We start from the raw sequence: 17541 nt of genomic DNA, 5'->3' as shown, positions 1-17541 counted from the left end.
TGTCTGCCCATCTTCTCTCTCACTTTTACAAATCCAAATGATTCCTGATCAGCTTGACTTGCCTAAGAATATACCACAGCTAATAAGTATTCAGAAAGGGCTGAGGTTTTGGAAGATTTTTATTTCTTTATATCTTTATTTAAGGTGTTAATTACTGGCCTAATTAAGCCTTTTAATGCAGAGGATTCTCCAACATTGCCAGGTTTTGGAGGGAAACAGTTTAGAGATGATAATTTGATTTTATTATTGCAAAATAAATTACCTCATTTATGGCTTGCTTTCTGTCCTTAAGTGCATGCAAGTAACATTCCACAGAAAGCATAGTGGCAAAGTTTAAATGTTTCTTCTGTTCTTCTAGTGAAGGTGTAGCTCTTAATACACTACAGAATAGTCCTGTTTTAAGTATGGCTCAGGGTCCTGTCAGTCTCCTGACTGTACTGAAGTTCTGGTATGCAACACTGTTTCTGTTGCTAGTAAGGTACACCTTCATATGGAAGAGCTGCAAGTGAAGGCCACTTTGGTTAAAGTTTAATGCTTTTTCTATACTTAAGAACAGCAATACTAACTTAAGGATACAATGAAATTTGTGTCTCTTGCTTTGGCTTCGTCCATTTGTTCTAAGCGTCTAGTTCATTATCACATTCTTATTCCTCCTGCCAAGACATCCCATCGTGACCATGGCTGAGTGACTCAGGATGGGAATTTCCAAAGTCTTCTCTAAGGCCCCTTTAGTGCTTGTTAGAGGGAAGACATGAATGATTTGACTGCAGTTGTGAGAAGGACTCTGAAATTTACTGTTTAACTTTGAAATTGCAGGCATATCCTTCTTTTCATCCAGCCCCTTGCCAAATTCTGTTCTCAGAAAGAACTGATGCAGTAGATTCACAGTGAGTTGGGATGAATTTGTTTTCACCATTATCATTTAAGGTGGCTCTCACTTCTTTTCCTTCCTGCTGTTTGCTTTCAGTCCTGTAGTCAATGCTCCATTTTTCCTTTCTTTCTGATACTAGAAGGAAGCAATTGGCAGCTCAGTCACCTTTGAGTATAACTGTGAGAAAAGCAAATCTTACAGCACTGGATTTATTGGTAATTACACCTAGGCTAATTTTAAATTACATTATTTTAATACTGTCCCTATATATTTGTTCCATATTTTCCTATAAGAAATACAACAGAATATTAATAGCTCCATCCTTTTGAGGTGTTGCCCACATTAAAGCAGGAAAGGATGGCAGGCAGAGAAAGAGGTTTGCAAGGAAGACAAGGCACTTAGTTTGGGTTTAGTGGACAGTAGAACCACAACTTCTGTGATGCAGCTGTCTATACGTATCAGATAGCCAATAATTGTATGTGTCATTTATGTACTTGATAAGGGTAGTAATGTGATTATCTAGTGCTATGTGTCATAGGAGAGCTAATTTGCAACACACCTTTGTTCCAATCAGTTTTCCTGGAGGCCATAAACGTAAAAAAAAGTAGCTTTTTGTGTAAATGCAGATGTCCTTTAACTCACTTTGCAAAATAGGTGATACTTGTGGAAACATTCACTGGTCCTCTGGTGTGAGAAGATGTTAATATTGTTGTTTCAGAGTAGCCACTTGAATCCCTATTATCTGCTGCACCTTCATGTCAGAAGCAGAAGTACAGAAAAATTGAACAGTTCTGCGGTACTCAAAAATATAACTGTCAAAACATTCGGGCAATGGTAATTCAGTGACATTTTCTGTTAAGGCAGGTAACAGTATCACTATTTCTGAGGTGCTGAACTAGACCTATAAATACAGCCCCCCAAAAAACCTTTTTTTTAAAAAAAAGGAATCTCTATTGAAATCTCTGTTGAGCCTGTTTAGAAAGCTACAGCAGGAAAAACAATGAAGAAAGAGCAGGCTGTTGTTTTCAGGAGATTAAATCAACATACACTGTACCAGCTTCTAGAGCAGCTGCCATCCTGGGCTTCTATTAAATTTTGGATCTGGACGTTTGGTTGAAAGGTCGAAGCAGCTGAAACACTGCCTTAGCTACTGATATATATATGTTGATATATATAAGAAACACAATATTTGCCCCCCTTTGTAAGTACTGCCACAGTACATGGGTACAGACTCAAATGTCTGTGTCTCTGAGCTTTTGCCAAAATAGATCTTAGCTTATGTTCCTATTATTTTCCTTACATAGCCATATGAACAAGAGATAATCTGACATTTCTCCTGAGCACACAGCTGCTTCTCTGCAGGCAAAGAATCCTCTTTTTTTTTAATATATACTTTTTCCCAAAACAGTGAAGCTCCCAACAACAGAGTTTGCTGCTGTTCAGAATTTGCTTTTTTCCACTACCTTTAATGAGTCTGGCTTTCACAAAGTTCTCATTTCCAAATGACCTAACATCAGTGAACACTAATATTAGTCCCTTAAAAAGGGATTTGAATGGAGAAAAGATGAAGGCACTCATACCATCACTCAAGTCAAATGAGGAGTTACCTCATCTGTTTCCTCCTGGGTAAAACAGACCGCCAGCTATAGACCTGCAGGTCTGTATTAACCTGCCATTTCCTTGCTCTTAAGGTTCCCATGGCTGCTGGCTTCTCAATGGGGGCATCTCACCTATTAAAATCTTGTTGGTTAAAGAAGGGACAAATGGAGCACTAAACGAGGCAGTGATTAATTTTTTACAGGCTTATGCATCCACACAGGTAAATCATTGTATAACCTCAGTCAGAAATTTAGCTGACTTTAAAAAATTGAGGGTAAACTGGAAAATGCTACCTTTAAGGTCCAAATGTCTACTAGGGAAAAGAAATTGATAATCCATACTGCATCCTATAATTGTAAAGGACAGTCCGATATTGTTGAAACTGAAATCTATTGGTCATGAAGCACACATGGACTGCTTAAAAGAAAACCTGGACTGCAGAAATTATTGGTTAAATTCTCTTATGTGTTTTAGGAGTGAGGTATTATAGCTAATAGTTCTAGTATATATATACTGATGCTGATCCAGAACTGACTTTAAACTGTGAGGACTTTCAAACATCTCCTGTAAAATTACCTGCATGGTACCTGATCAACAGGTGCTCAAATATTTGAAGACACCAGAGACATTCTATTGATGAGCTACCAGTATTGATCTTCAGGGTATGGCAAAATAACAGGAAGGTAGTGAATGTCATATATCATCTGCACTAGTGCTATTACATTATCCAGTTTAAATGGAGACAGAAATATGGATACTGAACACCAGGAAAGGAAAGGACAAATAGATTTTAAATTATTGCAAAGTCAGGAACACAGAATTATGTAGTTCAAAACTTGTGTGGAAGAGCATTATTCTTCTCTTCTGTGTTAAAAGATAAGGCTATTTTTCTTTCTGAACATAGAGACACTGCTATGAGTCACATTAGTCCCAAACTGAGTTTTAATCTTTTCTTAATATTTACTAACAGCAGCTGGAAAAGAATAGATAGTAAATGCCACAAAAAATTTGCAAAAATGACTAGACCTTGTGTGGAAGAAACACTAGGGATGTTTACCTTTAAAGTAGGCATCCTGAATTAGTTTTTATCGTTCTACCTGAAGTACTAACAAGTCAGATCAGACTCATGCATGTCTTAGTTATATAGAATCTTTTCCTCTGGGATATGTTTTAACTCCCTCTCTGAAAAAAATATCAACCTGGCCTGAATTTAGTTCATAATTTATACTGATCAGATCATTTCTTGTAACCATAGGAGTCAGGATGTAGAAAAACTTTCAGTTGTCAGCTTAACTATCAGGAAAAGGAAAGAGTCAGGAGAAATACTGGAAAACTGGATTAGCAAATGGCCTTTTTTGGTTCTAGAATATGGAACAGGTAGAGATGAAATCAAATAAAAGAGATATAGCTGATGTCCACAAAAAAAGTGGCTAACAGGGTGGCAAGCTGAGTGGTCACAGACTTAGCAATATTGTTTTGGAAAGACAAATTCACACTATATAACATACTTGCACTGGTAAATGATTTAATGAAAAACAGAATAAAATTAATCAGGTAAATTATTTTCACAGTGGCCATGATAAAGAAAACTACATTAGCAAAGGAGATGCTTATGTCTCCCGTCATGAATGCTGCTGGACTGTGTGTCAAGCTCCCTCACAGATAGAAATACCAAAAATCCCTGCTTATCTTTGATTAAAGACCACAGCTTGTACCTTGTCTATGCATGTGGCATCAGGAAATTATATTCACTGCATACTGTTGTTTTAAGGAAAACATTAAAATGCAGAACCAGCTTACTTCACCCAAACTATGTAATAAACACTCCTTTCATCGATGTTTTGCAGTGGCAAATAAGTTTTTTATTTCTTCTGCGATACCTCTGCCAGTGTTTAATCCCAATATCAATGTGCTTATGAATTTACCAATCAGTCTATAAGTCACCTGGAAGGTGACACCAACTATGGTCACATTTATGTTCTTTCTCTTGTAGTTTACTGGAGATTCAGCTCCTCAGAGTGCTGAAGACTGACTGTTGGGACTTAGCCAAACATAAGAGAGTACAGTGTATTTGTTGCCATAATGAGATTGAGACTTCTTTCCTGGTAAGTGGACAGCTGAATGACAGCCATTTATCAAATGAAGATGGAGAACTGGTGGTGGCTGGAGGAAAGAATTACTTGTTATGGATAGCAGCTGATGTGACATGATTATGAATCATGAAGAAAGCAAGTTACTTTAGGAAGAGTTGAAAGACGACTGGGCAACATTTCAGACCTACCAGAGTCTTAGGTACACGGTTATCATGATTTCCAGTAACTGGTCAAAAGTGGTTCCTGACTGCTTACCACAAAAAGAGGCCAAATTTACAAACTATTACCATAGGAAGGAGTTCTACTATATAGAATTTTTTTTTTTTTTTGTTAAGTAAGAGTCTTGATCACCTCCTTTATTCATAGAAAAATCAAAAATATCAGGGAAAGAAAACTGCCAGATATGACTAACAACAGAAGTCAGAAATGAGCTAGGATCTTCTAGGAGCACAGATGGTAAAGGGATAAGGTTCAAATAACAGAAATAGCTATAGACAAATCCTTCCACAGAGTATGATAATTTTATGTTAATAATAATAATAATAATAATAACTAGAAGAGCTTTTCTCCGAAACCCCATTCAGTTAGCCCTGAACTGATGTTCATAAGGAGGCTCCTACTGCAGATACTCTAAGATCTTAGAGAATTTTGTTCAAAAGTGGATAAGTTAGACAGGATTTCTTTTCTGTGGACTTACCAAAAATTAAGGAATATTTAAGTCAAGAAGAAGCTTTAAACCCTGTGAAATCCCTTTCATTTATAATACATAAGTAATATAACTTGCATGTATTCAATATACAAGGATTTTATTATTCCTTGTTTACATGTTATGCTATGTAATGAAGATTGTGCGTGATGTTCTTTCCAGTTTATTGCGGGCGATAATCTAATTTCTCTGAGGATGTTTGTGGAGGAATCCTCTTCCCAGCTTGTGTCTTTTGGTCAGTGCTTGCATTCCTTCTGTATAGCCTTTACAAAACTCTGTATAAATTCTGTAAAATTTTTTTCTTCATACTCTTCACATTCTTTGCATTTTGATGATGTTGTGGAATTCAACTGAAAAACAAAACATAATAGTAAAGCAGGGAACTGACCTATTTGTTCTACTAGAGAACTAGCCCTTTGTCTGGTTCTTGTGAGTAACACCAATGTAGTCAATGGCTAAAGAAAGCATTGCTGGAGGCTTCCATGGTACTCATGTGTGCAGCTTCGTGCTTGCTTTCTCAGTAGAATCATCTTTCAAAAACACAGCATTTCAGTGAGAGATAAAAGCGGCTGTCCCTTTGAAAACTAAGATATTTCTCTGTATGTGTCTGGGCATACCTGACTTTAGATGCTGAAGTTACAAATTGTGATGTATGCATACAGATTCAAACACTCTGATATATGTATGCAAGCACAGTCAAAAGTATTTCCTTTGATGGGTGTCTTTCTAAAACATACTAAATTCTGCATTTCCATTGTTGTAGGTGTAGCTTTTTCATTGTTATATGTACAGGTTACTCAATTTTATTTGCTTTAATCTGTACAATCCCACTTTTTATATAACAAAAGCGGTGTTTCTGCTACTGAGGAAACATTTTTTGTTTGCTTGGATTTTTTTTTTTCCATAGACTGCTGGTATTTCTTACCTTGTTAGTTTCTAAGCTAGCGTTTCCGTTTTTCCATATGTTCAATACATCCTGTGTCTTACTACAGTTTTTGATAAGACATTCTTGAAGAATCACTTTTGTCTCCAAGAAAAAGCATCTTATTACAGGTTCTTGGCATTCTGTCTGGAAAAAAAAAATAAAAATTTGTAAGTTTTACTATTAAAAATAAATAAGTAAATGTAAGATATAACTTACTTACCACAAAGTAGATGGTATTTCTTTACTGGATATCTTTTCCTACTGTTCAAATACTTATAAGTCTCTCCAAAGATTGGCTGTGAGAGTGTTAGTGTTAGTTAAGATGATTATATTTGTTAAGCATAAAGGCCAGCCAATATGCTAAGATGAGGTGGAGGTGATTTGTAGTGTCTTGGTGAAGAACATAAGAAAATATTTAATTAGGCTAGGAATTTGGGATATAAATAAACATAGCAAATTTAAATTAGTATTATTCTTTGTAGTTCTTACATTTTCATTCAGAGATCTGAATTCAGAATAGGTAGGTGAGAAGTGAAATTAAGAAGCAGCAGGACTACTAATTTCTCCACCAAGTCAACAATAAAGCCAAGAATAAGTTGTCTGACCATAAGAAAAACTTTGTGACATTATCAGCTATTAAGTCAGCCATTACAATGGATGAATCAATGGCTCAGTTCACTCAAGATAATGTGTGTGTGAATACAGATGTGCATATTTTGTGACCTTTTTTCTGTCATGTACAAGGCTAACCATACAGACACATCAGACTATGCTTCCTCAGGCTTGCCAGATCCACTGAATACATCAGCGTTACTGTGTTCTGCATGCACACTGAGGCTGTTCTGCACTGAGGTAGACAGTCCATCATTTCCAGGAAATCTTTGATTAACTTTTTATGTGAAGTATTCATGTATTGTCTGTTTGGCACTGTTCTTGTGTGAAAAGTTTGTGGTCAGGAAAGCAGTGTCTCAGAAGCAGGCTACTACCACAGTAATCAATCCAGCCAGTTCCACCAGGGCTTTACCTAAAGTGAACTCTAGGAGTGGGGTATTGGCTGGATTCATGTTTTTGGTGGGATGCATGTGTTCCATGGAGTGCAGACTGAGTTCCACAGCTACAGGTTATGAAAAAATCTCTTTAGGAATGAAACTGCTTTTAAGATCATCATATTTTACATAGGGTTCTATGGTTGTATGAAGAATTATATTGGCAAATTAACATAATTCATCCCTTGCAGGATAATTTATAACCTACAGCTACTAGAAGTCTAAATCCTTGAGAGTACCTAGGTATTTGCTGTTGAGCTAATGACAAAAGATGAGAAATGCACAGGTAGATATATTCCATATTCCACTTCTCTAGTATTTTATTCCATGTTCCACTTCTCCAGTATTTTATTCCATAAAATAGTGCATGGTGTTAAATAATCATCTTTGGAAGTATTTCCTTTGTCACTTTTTTCCTCCCTCAAATTACAAATGAACACCAACATTATTTTAACAGAGTTTGTTTAGGAAAATTTTGGGTCATCCCTTTTAATAGATTAGTTTTAATAGATGGTGATTCAATAAAAATAATACCTGCTTACATAGTTTATCATAAGTACTTAACAAAACTGTTTCTTCCAAGGCAAATTATTTGATTGCTGAAACTTTTATCAAATATAACCAAGGCTGCCTTAAGAGTAAGTTATAGTGAAGAAATGAAGCTAATATATTAGACCAGTTGTGGTAAAATTTTGACTTTACTTACATCCTCATCTGTGTCCGCAGTATATAAACTGACATCAATATCCTAAAAGAAAGTGAGAGTTAGAATTTTGAACATTAACTAAGTTTTACAAATAATAAAGTCAACTGCAAGACATGGATTAGCTCCAAGTAAAAAGGCACAATCCATCCAGGTACTGGGAGCCAGCAAGTCAGGATATCTTAAAGTCACCTAGTAACCTGTGTGGAGGACTCATCAGAATAGAGTCCCACAGTACTTTCTCCTAACTAGCAAACTTCCAAGCCCGCTGCCCCTTTTCTTAGGAAAAGTGAGAAAGAAAATAATATTTAATTCTATGCAGTATTTGATCAACCCCAGTTCCCTTTACCCTTCCAGTCCTTTGCTTCTACCCATGAAACAGCATCAGACAAACACCATCCCTTTTCCTGCTCCCTATCACTGACACTTCTCAGGCAAGTACAGTGCCGAATATTTAATTATGTCTGTTCTTATGATTATATGAAATGCTGACTTCTTTATGCACTTACTTTGGATGCCTTGATCTGCTCCAAATCTTTCAGAACTTCTGCCCACTTGCAATGACCTGCTGCTGTCTTTGGTACATAAGCACTAGAACAAGAACACCAGTGACCATTATTAGCCTAAACAGTAGGTATACATGTTTATGCTGAAAACAAGAGTCAGAGATTAAGATACTATAGTTACATTGTTTACATGTATACATATGCAAATGTGTAGGGCAAGTATATTTGACAAATCATATAGATTCATAAGAACGCTATCTTAGTCACACACTGTATAAGTAGTCAATGACTTTTTGAAAAGAACAGTTTTATAGAACGTAGTGCAAGAGAAGGGTTCAACTACTTAACGTAAAATTCCTACAGTTCTTTTTAAGTGTACAAAAAACTCACAAATTTCAAAGGCTCTTATACTCAAAATTCTCCACACCCTGCTACTATGGAATTTCTACGTTACACCCTGTGGGAATTTTACAGATTTTATTTGCATTTTAGAAGTACTTTTTTGTGTACAGGAAGATTTCCTCCTGCTATGGATAACACTGTATTTACTGTATAATTAACATTGACTTTGTAGTTACCACAGGAAGAAGATGATTAGTCCCCTCTCATTCTTTAAAAGGCAAAAGAAATGGCTGTTCAGAAGAAGATACAGCTGATATTGCAGACAAATACTTTTCAGGTGTGTTTTCTGAAAGACACAACCAAGATGATAGCTTGTCACAATCTGATTTCATAGAATTTTTCTGTAGTACTGACTTCATTAGCCAATTTGACAAGACACCCAATCAAGACAAGACTACCTGTGTGTAAATTGAAAGACCAACTGATTTGTAGCTTGCAGAAATATATAATCAGTTCACAAAACAGTTGGTGGAAAATCAGAAGCTGAAGATGCATTGCAAAATTTGAACTCATCCTGGGCTTCCGATTTATTTACCTGTTTATACTGCAGACTGCAATTTAATGCAGGAACAATATTAAAGAACTTTTGCTTTGTTTTTCTCCCTAGAGAGCTTTCCCCTGGTTACCTTCTGCCAGCTAAATTCTATGAATTACCTACAATTACAGTATGCTAGAGATTGGAAGGGACCTCGAAAGATCATCTAGTCCAATAGGAATGTGTCCATTTGAATGTCTCCAGGGAAGGAGACTCCACAACCTCCCTGGGCAGCCTGTTCCAGTGTTCCGCCACCCTCACTGAGAAGAAGTTTCAAAATTTGCACCCACTCCTATCCACTGAGTGGGCTTCTCCCTTAATCATCTTAGTTGCCCTGCGCTGGACTCTCTCCAGCAGGTCCCTGTCCTTTATTTACCTGTTTATACTCCCTCTCCCCTACACTGCTCTCTAACAGGTTGTTCCCCAACCTATACAACTGCAATTTAATGCAGGAACAATATTAAAGAACTTTTGCTTTGTTTTTCTCCCTAGAGAGCTTTCCCCTGGTTACCTTCTGCCAGCTAAATTCTATGAATTACCTACAATTATAACATTACTTACAGTATCGTCATTGCATTTATGAGAAAATGTACTGAATACATCTAATGCTATAGTTATGTGTGTAGATCTTAAATGTAATATTCAGATACAGTATATATTTATACTTCTTTATGTAGTGTATGCATATCTAATACTGGGAAGTGATGCATTGAAGAATTCTGTTAGTGGAGTCTGACAACTGAAAATAAGGAGGAGCTGTGAGATGTGCATTGACCATCAGCAAATATTTCACTGTGCGCAGCCTGTGAACCTTTGCTCCAGAGTCACAAGCCCTTTGATTTCATCTACTGCAGCTCCTTCACAGAGCTAGGTTAATTATCAACCTACAATCAACCAACAATTAGCAGCTGTATTTTGATCTAAAGTTTGACGTCTTACCATATGTACAACACATTTTTATTAACTGACTTAATTTCTTGAGCAGTAGTTTATTTACATACTAACTTGCAAGGGAATATTTAGAAATGGACCAAAGAACATAATAAAACAAAAGCTAGCATTGTGCAGTCGTAAATATATTGAGATGAGGGCTCATTCCATATTTTGCCTATATATTGCATAGGGCAGTCGGAACTAGATGATCTTTCTTAAGGCCCCTTCCAACTCAAACCATTCTATGATTCTGTGATTGTCAGCTTTGCAGCTAACTTACTGAAAGCTGCCGTATCTACTGGCAAATTTGTAAAAAAGAGTTTTTATTCCCTTAAATAGAAAATGTTTTAAATACATTACAAATATTTTGTTTTCAAAACCGATAGATATAGCTGAAATAGCATAATAACCTTATCAGTACATAAATTTCCACACTCTATCAGGTAAAGCAGTGCCAGACCCTTTTATCACGTTTCTCCAAAACCTGTTAAACAAGTTTATACATGAATGATAAACAGATAATCTAAATTACAATAAGACCACAGCAAGTAATTATCTCATCTATTTTTTGAACCATTTCAGTAGCGATAATGTTGTGCTGTTACCCAAAGTATGAGCTAAATCATTTTATTACAGTATGACAGAAAGGCTGTAAATTTCCACATTTAATATTGTTTGATCTAAAATTCTTCATGGTTAATTCTGTTTGTTTGTGTGCTTGTGTATAAATCTGCACACTGACTGTTTTGATTTGATTTGCCAGTCATTAAAAATTTGTTTATGGCTTTCAAAAAATTATTTACTAGAAGCTCAAAAGTAGCCTTATGTGGAAACCTCAGGTACATTTAAAGAAATGGAAAATCTGATTTGTTGAATACAGCTGAAGTATATAGTTTTTAATCCCATATTTAAATTTCTTAAAATATTTTAACAAAATTATTTAAAATGCATTAGAAACATTTAAAAAATATTAATTTTGATAATTTTACAAGCTAATTTCTATCAAATGAGGTGGCTACAAATGAAAATATGAAAGACTTATGTTGGGCCCAAAAGCACTTACCAGGTCTGTGTTTCCTAGTTAATATTATGGGGCCTTAAAAAGCTTATTTTAGAGGGAGTTCCAGTCCAAATGCATTGTCAAATTTATGCTGTAGAAGGTGAGGAAAATGATACATTATAGTACTTATTGAATAATAGGTCAGGGTTATCATTAATTTGTCATTTGTTTCCTTTTTTTAATACTTGTTCACCATGATGACAATGGAACACTTAATGATTTATGTACCTGTCTTAATCTTTGGTTTTCTTAAATACAGTAGGTAACAATTTTATTGTAAGGAAATAATCACTGCTAATTTAAAATAAAAGTTTTAGAAGTAACAGAGAGCTTGTACTGATTGTAAAATATATACTTTAAAGGGTATTGCATTTGTTTACAGAGAAAGAGGTTCTTGACATCAAATAGATCAGCTGATGCATTCCTTTCAACAAATTAGGGCCATTCTTTAAATAAATATCTTAATTAGTTCATCCAAACTGTACCCAACAACATAAGAATTGTTAGCTCACTTACATGTTTGGGCAAATTATTCTCCTGCCTTGAACACATATTGTTGTAATGTAAATATTTTCTTTGGCTAGTGTCATTTTTTTCTTTTCTTACTCTGTTTAATCATTAACCAGTTTGTCCCAGTCTTCATTATATCTCTGATACCCTTGTTTTATAGAAGCTTGAACTTTGGACAAGGAAGCAAGCAGCTCATACTCAAACACATACACATTTTCATCTGTAGCTTTTGTTCTGATAACATCTAAGTTAAGGATTAAAACCTTTGTCAGTGAGCACATGCTATTCTGAAATACAGATAAGAGATATGATACACATTATAATCTATCTGGGAAAGGAATACTCTTGTTTTATGTAATGAAGTTAAAATTAAGCACTTTGAAAGCAGACACCACTGAGTAAAATCTAAGCCACAGTAGTACTTTTTTTAAAATATTTACTTATTATGAGTAATTTTTTTTTTTTTAACAAGAAATTGGGGCACATGCTGGATTGCTTACCTCGTGCAACAGCCTAGAGCAGTTGCATGTCTCATAGGATAGTTCTACACAGGATCAAACATGGGGTAAAGGTTGGACTTGGTGATCTTAAAGGTCTTTTCCAGCCTAGTTGATTCTATGATTCTATGAATCCTCATCTGCTCCACTGTTCTTGGGAACAAGTGCCCTGAAGTGTACAACGTACTGAGATCTCATGAAGAGTTTATAAACTGGTGCTAGTATTTTCACCTTTCATGGGAAATAAGGAACTAGATAGTGGCACTCTTTTCTTCATGACTGTATCACACTGGTGAGTCATACTTCACTGTGCTCCCCTGCCAGAACTTTATATCCATCCCTTTCAGAGTCCTGGATTGTTTGAAGAATCTCTCACTATTTACAACACCACCAACACTTCCTCTCCCACCCAAAAAAACCCAAACCAACCAACCAACCAACAACAACAAAACCCGCAAGTTCTAACCTGCTTAATTTTTGGTTATTCTCAATTTTGACTTGACTTCTTGACCTCTAGCACACAGCTTTTTCCTTCATCAGTCCTTTCTCCCTTTGCTCTAGGTTTTCTGCCTAGTCTCAGTAGTGCTGAGAGGTGTCACCGTCCTTCCATTTCACACTCTTGTAAGCAAATCTTTCTCAGACTGCTCTCTCTGTAACAAACCATATTCCATTTTTGTTCATACTTGGCTTCTTGGTTTCCTTTTTCTGTATGTATGACGTGTTGCTATTCTTTGACTTGTTGCCACACAATGTTTTGTTTCTGCTGGGTGCTCGCCTTCATCCTCCAGTGCTCTACATCTCTTTTCTCTGTTGCTGCTGCAAATTTCTCTCTAAAATCATACCAACACCTCCAGCTCTCTAGTCCTTGGACGTTTTCTTAAGCAACATCTTAGATCTAAAGTATTTTTTTCAGATTCATTTTTAAGTACTGTCCACATTACGCAGAGCTAAGCTCTGCACCCATTCATTTGCATTGTTTCTGCAATTCTTCTCATTTAGTTTCTCCTTTGCCAGAATAATTACAGCCTCCTTTAGAGAACTCTGCCTCCTCCCCCAACACAGTATCATCCTGTGGCTCTTCCTCTGCTGTTCTCTTGCTTGTTGCCTCCGCTAAGTAATTTTTTATCCTCTTGTGCTAGCACAATCCCTTTAAAAGGGACAAGGCACCAAATAGCTGCACAACTAGAGTGCTGCATCTATCTATACATTTCCCATATTGGAGCTCTTTCTCTGTGCGCAGAAGAAAAGAGAGCATTTTTAATATCATAATCTTTAAGATTGGAAAGAGAAGATGGTTTTCCTATTTGTATCCTAGCTTTGTAGGGAAAAAAAAAAACCAAAAAAACCCTTTTTTTAAGATTTTTTTTTTCAGGGAGAAGCTGTGGAGAGTAAAGGTTTCATAAACTAATGGAAGTGACTAAAAAAAGGAATAGAGCTCATAAAGCAATACTTCTGAACTAGATAGCTGCTTCAGTATTGAGCCCTTCAATAAGTAATTTTGATATAAAATTTTCATGGATCATGAGTGAGTTTTAGAGGAAAGACATGTTCTTAGTGCCTTGTGATGGAGTAAATGCTAAAAAACACTGCAAGTCAAGGGAGCAGACTCACTGAAGGACGTCTGTGCTCTTTCATTCCTAAGTTTGTCTAGGTAGTGTAAAGGTAACAACCAAAGGGAAATAAAGACCCCGTATATTAATTAGTGTCATGAATGTACTTATCCTGATGGGATAGAATTCAGAGATAAAAACAGAGAACCACAATAATGTACTCTGAAACAATCAGAAACTCTGTAGCAGATGCAACCTATAGGTGCAGCCCTCTAAACAGACTTTGAGATTAATTTCATTTGTGTATCAGAGATGTTGCACATTCACAGAAAGTAATATTTTCCTACGAAGGAATCTAGTACCAGGGCCTTAATTGGGAATTATCTTTCCCAGTTTTTACAGACTAGTCCCATCTATCAAACAAATATGTTTTACAGCTCTGATTATTTCTGTTCTAAACAAAATTTTATGCAGCAATCATTAAAAAGTTGCTTCTTTGCTATCATGGTGCCTGAATATGTATGGTTCCACAGCCCTTCTAGTTTCTCTTCTCCCTTCCTTGCCATGTTGGCATATAAGTTTATGAAATCAGCCCTCAAACTCCACCAGGTGTTACCAGCAGCTCTCCTCCTCAAGGTTTGAAGGCAAAAAGCAAGTTTTCCAAGTTTCCGTCTAGCTTGTGCTGATCCAAAAAGGAAGTCAGTGGAATTACTGAGTGTTACACTGAATCACATGCTTGAATGCTTTTCTGGATGAGAGCCAAAGCATGCCTTAGATCGTTATGCCTTCAAGCCTTTATTTCACAAAGCTAAAGTGTTCTTATAGAAGTTCTGTATTTAGCTAGAGTTAGGCAGGATAAATCATTTTTGCAGCTGTCATTTTAAAATTGGGCATTCTTTAAGCATTATTCCTGTTTTATTACTTCCCTTTCACTCCCCTCCCCCAAGAACTATAGTTTTCCTTCTTTTTATTGCATAGTGGTGACTCTCCTGTGGAGTACTATCCTACCCAGCTTATTCTGCTTGTATGTGCATAGTGCTGACCTTCAAAAGAGTATTCTCAGTTATCAGCATAGCAGGAAACTTTCAGTTTAATCACTAATGCATTTATGTGTTCCTGATTTGCTTAAATACTTGTTGATTTGCTTTTGACAGTCATCGAGTAGGACTTCCTTCTCCTATATGCTTTTGCTGATTGGCATTTATGCCAGAAAGTAAAGTTTGCAATACCTGTTTGAAAATTGTGCCCAAAGGTCACAGAGTAGTTGCTATTCCACTCAATACCTTAAACTTCAGAATTTGGAATATAAGAAGTTAAATATTTCCTTTGACCTTTTTTTGCAAAACATATTTGAGACCTGGGGCTTATACCATTGCCTTATGAAGGTGTGTCCTATCCCTGCTTGGCTATAGGCCTGAAAGGAAGTTTGTCCTTCATGCAAAGAATCATCCTATACCTTTGCAAAGGGCCTCACAGTCACAGTCACAGTAGCAGTGAAACCCAACAGAAGCACTGCAGTATTTAGGGCTGCAGTATTAGGAGTCGAATGTAAGTATAAACATTGTGAATTAAAAGCTTTCCTTTTAGTCTGTTTGCTTTTGCTAGTTTGTCATTCAAAGCCTCACAACCACGCATACTCCATGACCACAGGCCTCTTCCACTAACAACTCTGCTTGAAATGGGGGTGCCAGGTTCCTATTTACATGCTTGAGAGACCAAGATGTCAAACATGTTGCATACTCCATAGGTTAGACTTACCCTTTGCGTGTCAATTCAGGATCTCTCTTAAGCATTTTTTTGTCAGCTGGCGAAATCCAGCCAGAAGAGAAAGCTAATATATGTTTCCTTCTTTTTACATCCTTCCATGTAATGTCAGTCCTCTCAAGGTACTGATCACTTCTTAAATTATGAAAGATCAACTTAATGTGGTTCTGATGCAAATATAGATGATATTAATGATAGGTTTGCTTGACAAACACTGTGATTGATAAATAGAGAAGCCCCAAGCCTTGGTAATGGCAGAATTTATGAGTTAAAGGCATAGTCAGTAAAGACAAAATATACAACAAAAAAAAATCTCATTTGTAGGGTACAGATGGTTGGCTTTGACCATCTATCCCCAAATGACTACCCTCAGGATGCAATAATTAATGAAAAGACCTTTCAGAGTATATTCTCCCAGATTAGTAAGCAGTTCAATTACAGGATATTTGAAATGTAAAAGGCATTAATAAAACACATAAAAAAAAAGAGGGAGAACTAGTCAGCAGTGAAGTTTGCTTAGCAGGTGTCCTGATCTACATATATATAATGTTAGGCACTCCCTGTATTTGTGATATTTTTACATCACAGAAACAAATATCCAACAGGGACCAAAAATACAATTACGGATAAAATTTTTGTGCACTTAGGGGTAGAATGTTGACATGGAAACCACTCCCAAACATGGAAAGTTAAACAGTAAAAAGTATAAAGGATGTCATACTGATGCATGAGAGTTAGAAAATAGTTTTCACATGAGCAACTGCTGGACAAAAAATATCTTAGTCCTAGCAAAATACTCATCTCAGAAACTAAATAATATATGCTAATGCAAACAAACTTAGAAAGGAAATTATTTCTGCTTTATATTACTCTAAATCACTTAAAAATAACAATGCAGTAAAACTTACAACAACTGAACAGTCATCCTGAGTCTCTTGCCCCAGGATATAGGAAGATGATTATTGGAAAAGCTCTAATATGTGCTACAGAAGCCACCCACTTTCATGTAAATTTTGAATGTATTTTTGTGAAATGCAACAAATTCTGAGATTGCATGATGAACTACTTTTTCTGTATATATAGTGGTGGATGCGATGCAGTCGTCATCATTATTTCAGGTTTCTTCCATTTGTACGGGTGATTGTTTTCCTTCGCTTCTTGGCAGTCAAGCCCAGAATATATAGAAGAATGGAAGAGGTTATGTGTGTGCAAACTAATGAGAGCTCAAGCAATAGTAAATTATAACGAAGTGGTTTCTGTATTGTAGCTCTAAAAAAAAAAAGAATAAATGGTAGTCATAGTTCTTAACAGTGCAGCACAGCACTCATTTGGAAAACTTCAAATTTTCTTTCAGACAGGGCAAGATGAGTCTGTGCTAGTGAGTACATTCATTTAGACAAAAGTACTTTTAAAAAGACTGAAAAAAGAACTTCACGCAGATGTTAAAAGCAGCTGTAGGTAAAATAATTGGCAATACTGCAAAGCACAAATAAATCCCTGGTTGCCTTTATATTATAAAGCTGTGTGGAACAATATTGAAAAGCAGTAAACTCTTGGATAAAATTACAGGCCTGCATTCTGGGATTTCTTACTTCATTGATTTAACACACAAGATGTTAAGCCAAAAGCAACTCAATTTGTTGATGGTAATTGAGTGATAATAAATGTTTCTGATATGCTCCTACAAGACACAAGACAAATTGTAAGAGATGAAATATACATTGTGAGTTGAACTCATGATCACATGGCAAAAAGTCAATCAATTCTATTAAATTAATATATATCTATATATGAATTATTTACAAAGCTGTGATTAGTCTTGTTAAGTAAAAGGAACATTT

The 17541-nt window shown here is 36.0% G+C and overlaps 1 protein-coding gene across 1 annotated transcript in view; it reads right to left on the bottom strand.

Moving 5' to 3' along the window:
* Positions 1 to 5290: 5290 nt before the first annotated feature.
* IL15 (interleukin 15) overlaps positions 5291 to 17541 on the bottom strand; it is a 135100-nt gene continuing 122849 nt past the window's right edge. Inside the window, exons 3-7 of the mRNA XM_062637258.1 lie at positions 9028 to 9137; positions 8453 to 8534; positions 7947 to 7988; positions 6195 to 6338; positions 5291 to 5619 (exon numbers count right to left, since the gene is read on the bottom strand). Coding sequence (XP_062493242.1) covers positions 5506 to 5619; positions 6195 to 6338; positions 7947 to 7988; positions 8453 to 8534; positions 9028 to 9137 — 492 coding nt within the window. The 3' untranslated portion in view covers positions 5291 to 5505. The remainder of the gene's footprint in view (positions 5620 to 6194; positions 6339 to 7946; positions 7989 to 8452; positions 8535 to 9027; positions 9138 to 17541) is intronic.

Source organism: Pezoporus occidentalis, unplaced genomic scaffold (assembly GCF_034315485.1).
Source record: "Pezoporus occidentalis ecotype Australia unplaced genomic scaffold, CSIRO_AGI_Poc_V1 ctg51, whole genome shotgun sequence".
In the NCBI taxonomy this organism is placed as follows: domain Eukaryota; kingdom Metazoa; phylum Chordata; class Aves; order Psittaciformes; family Psittacidae; genus Pezoporus; species Pezoporus occidentalis.
The sequence above is the reverse complement of the archived record's forward strand: the minus strand, read 5'-3'. Positions and strand labels throughout refer to the sequence as shown.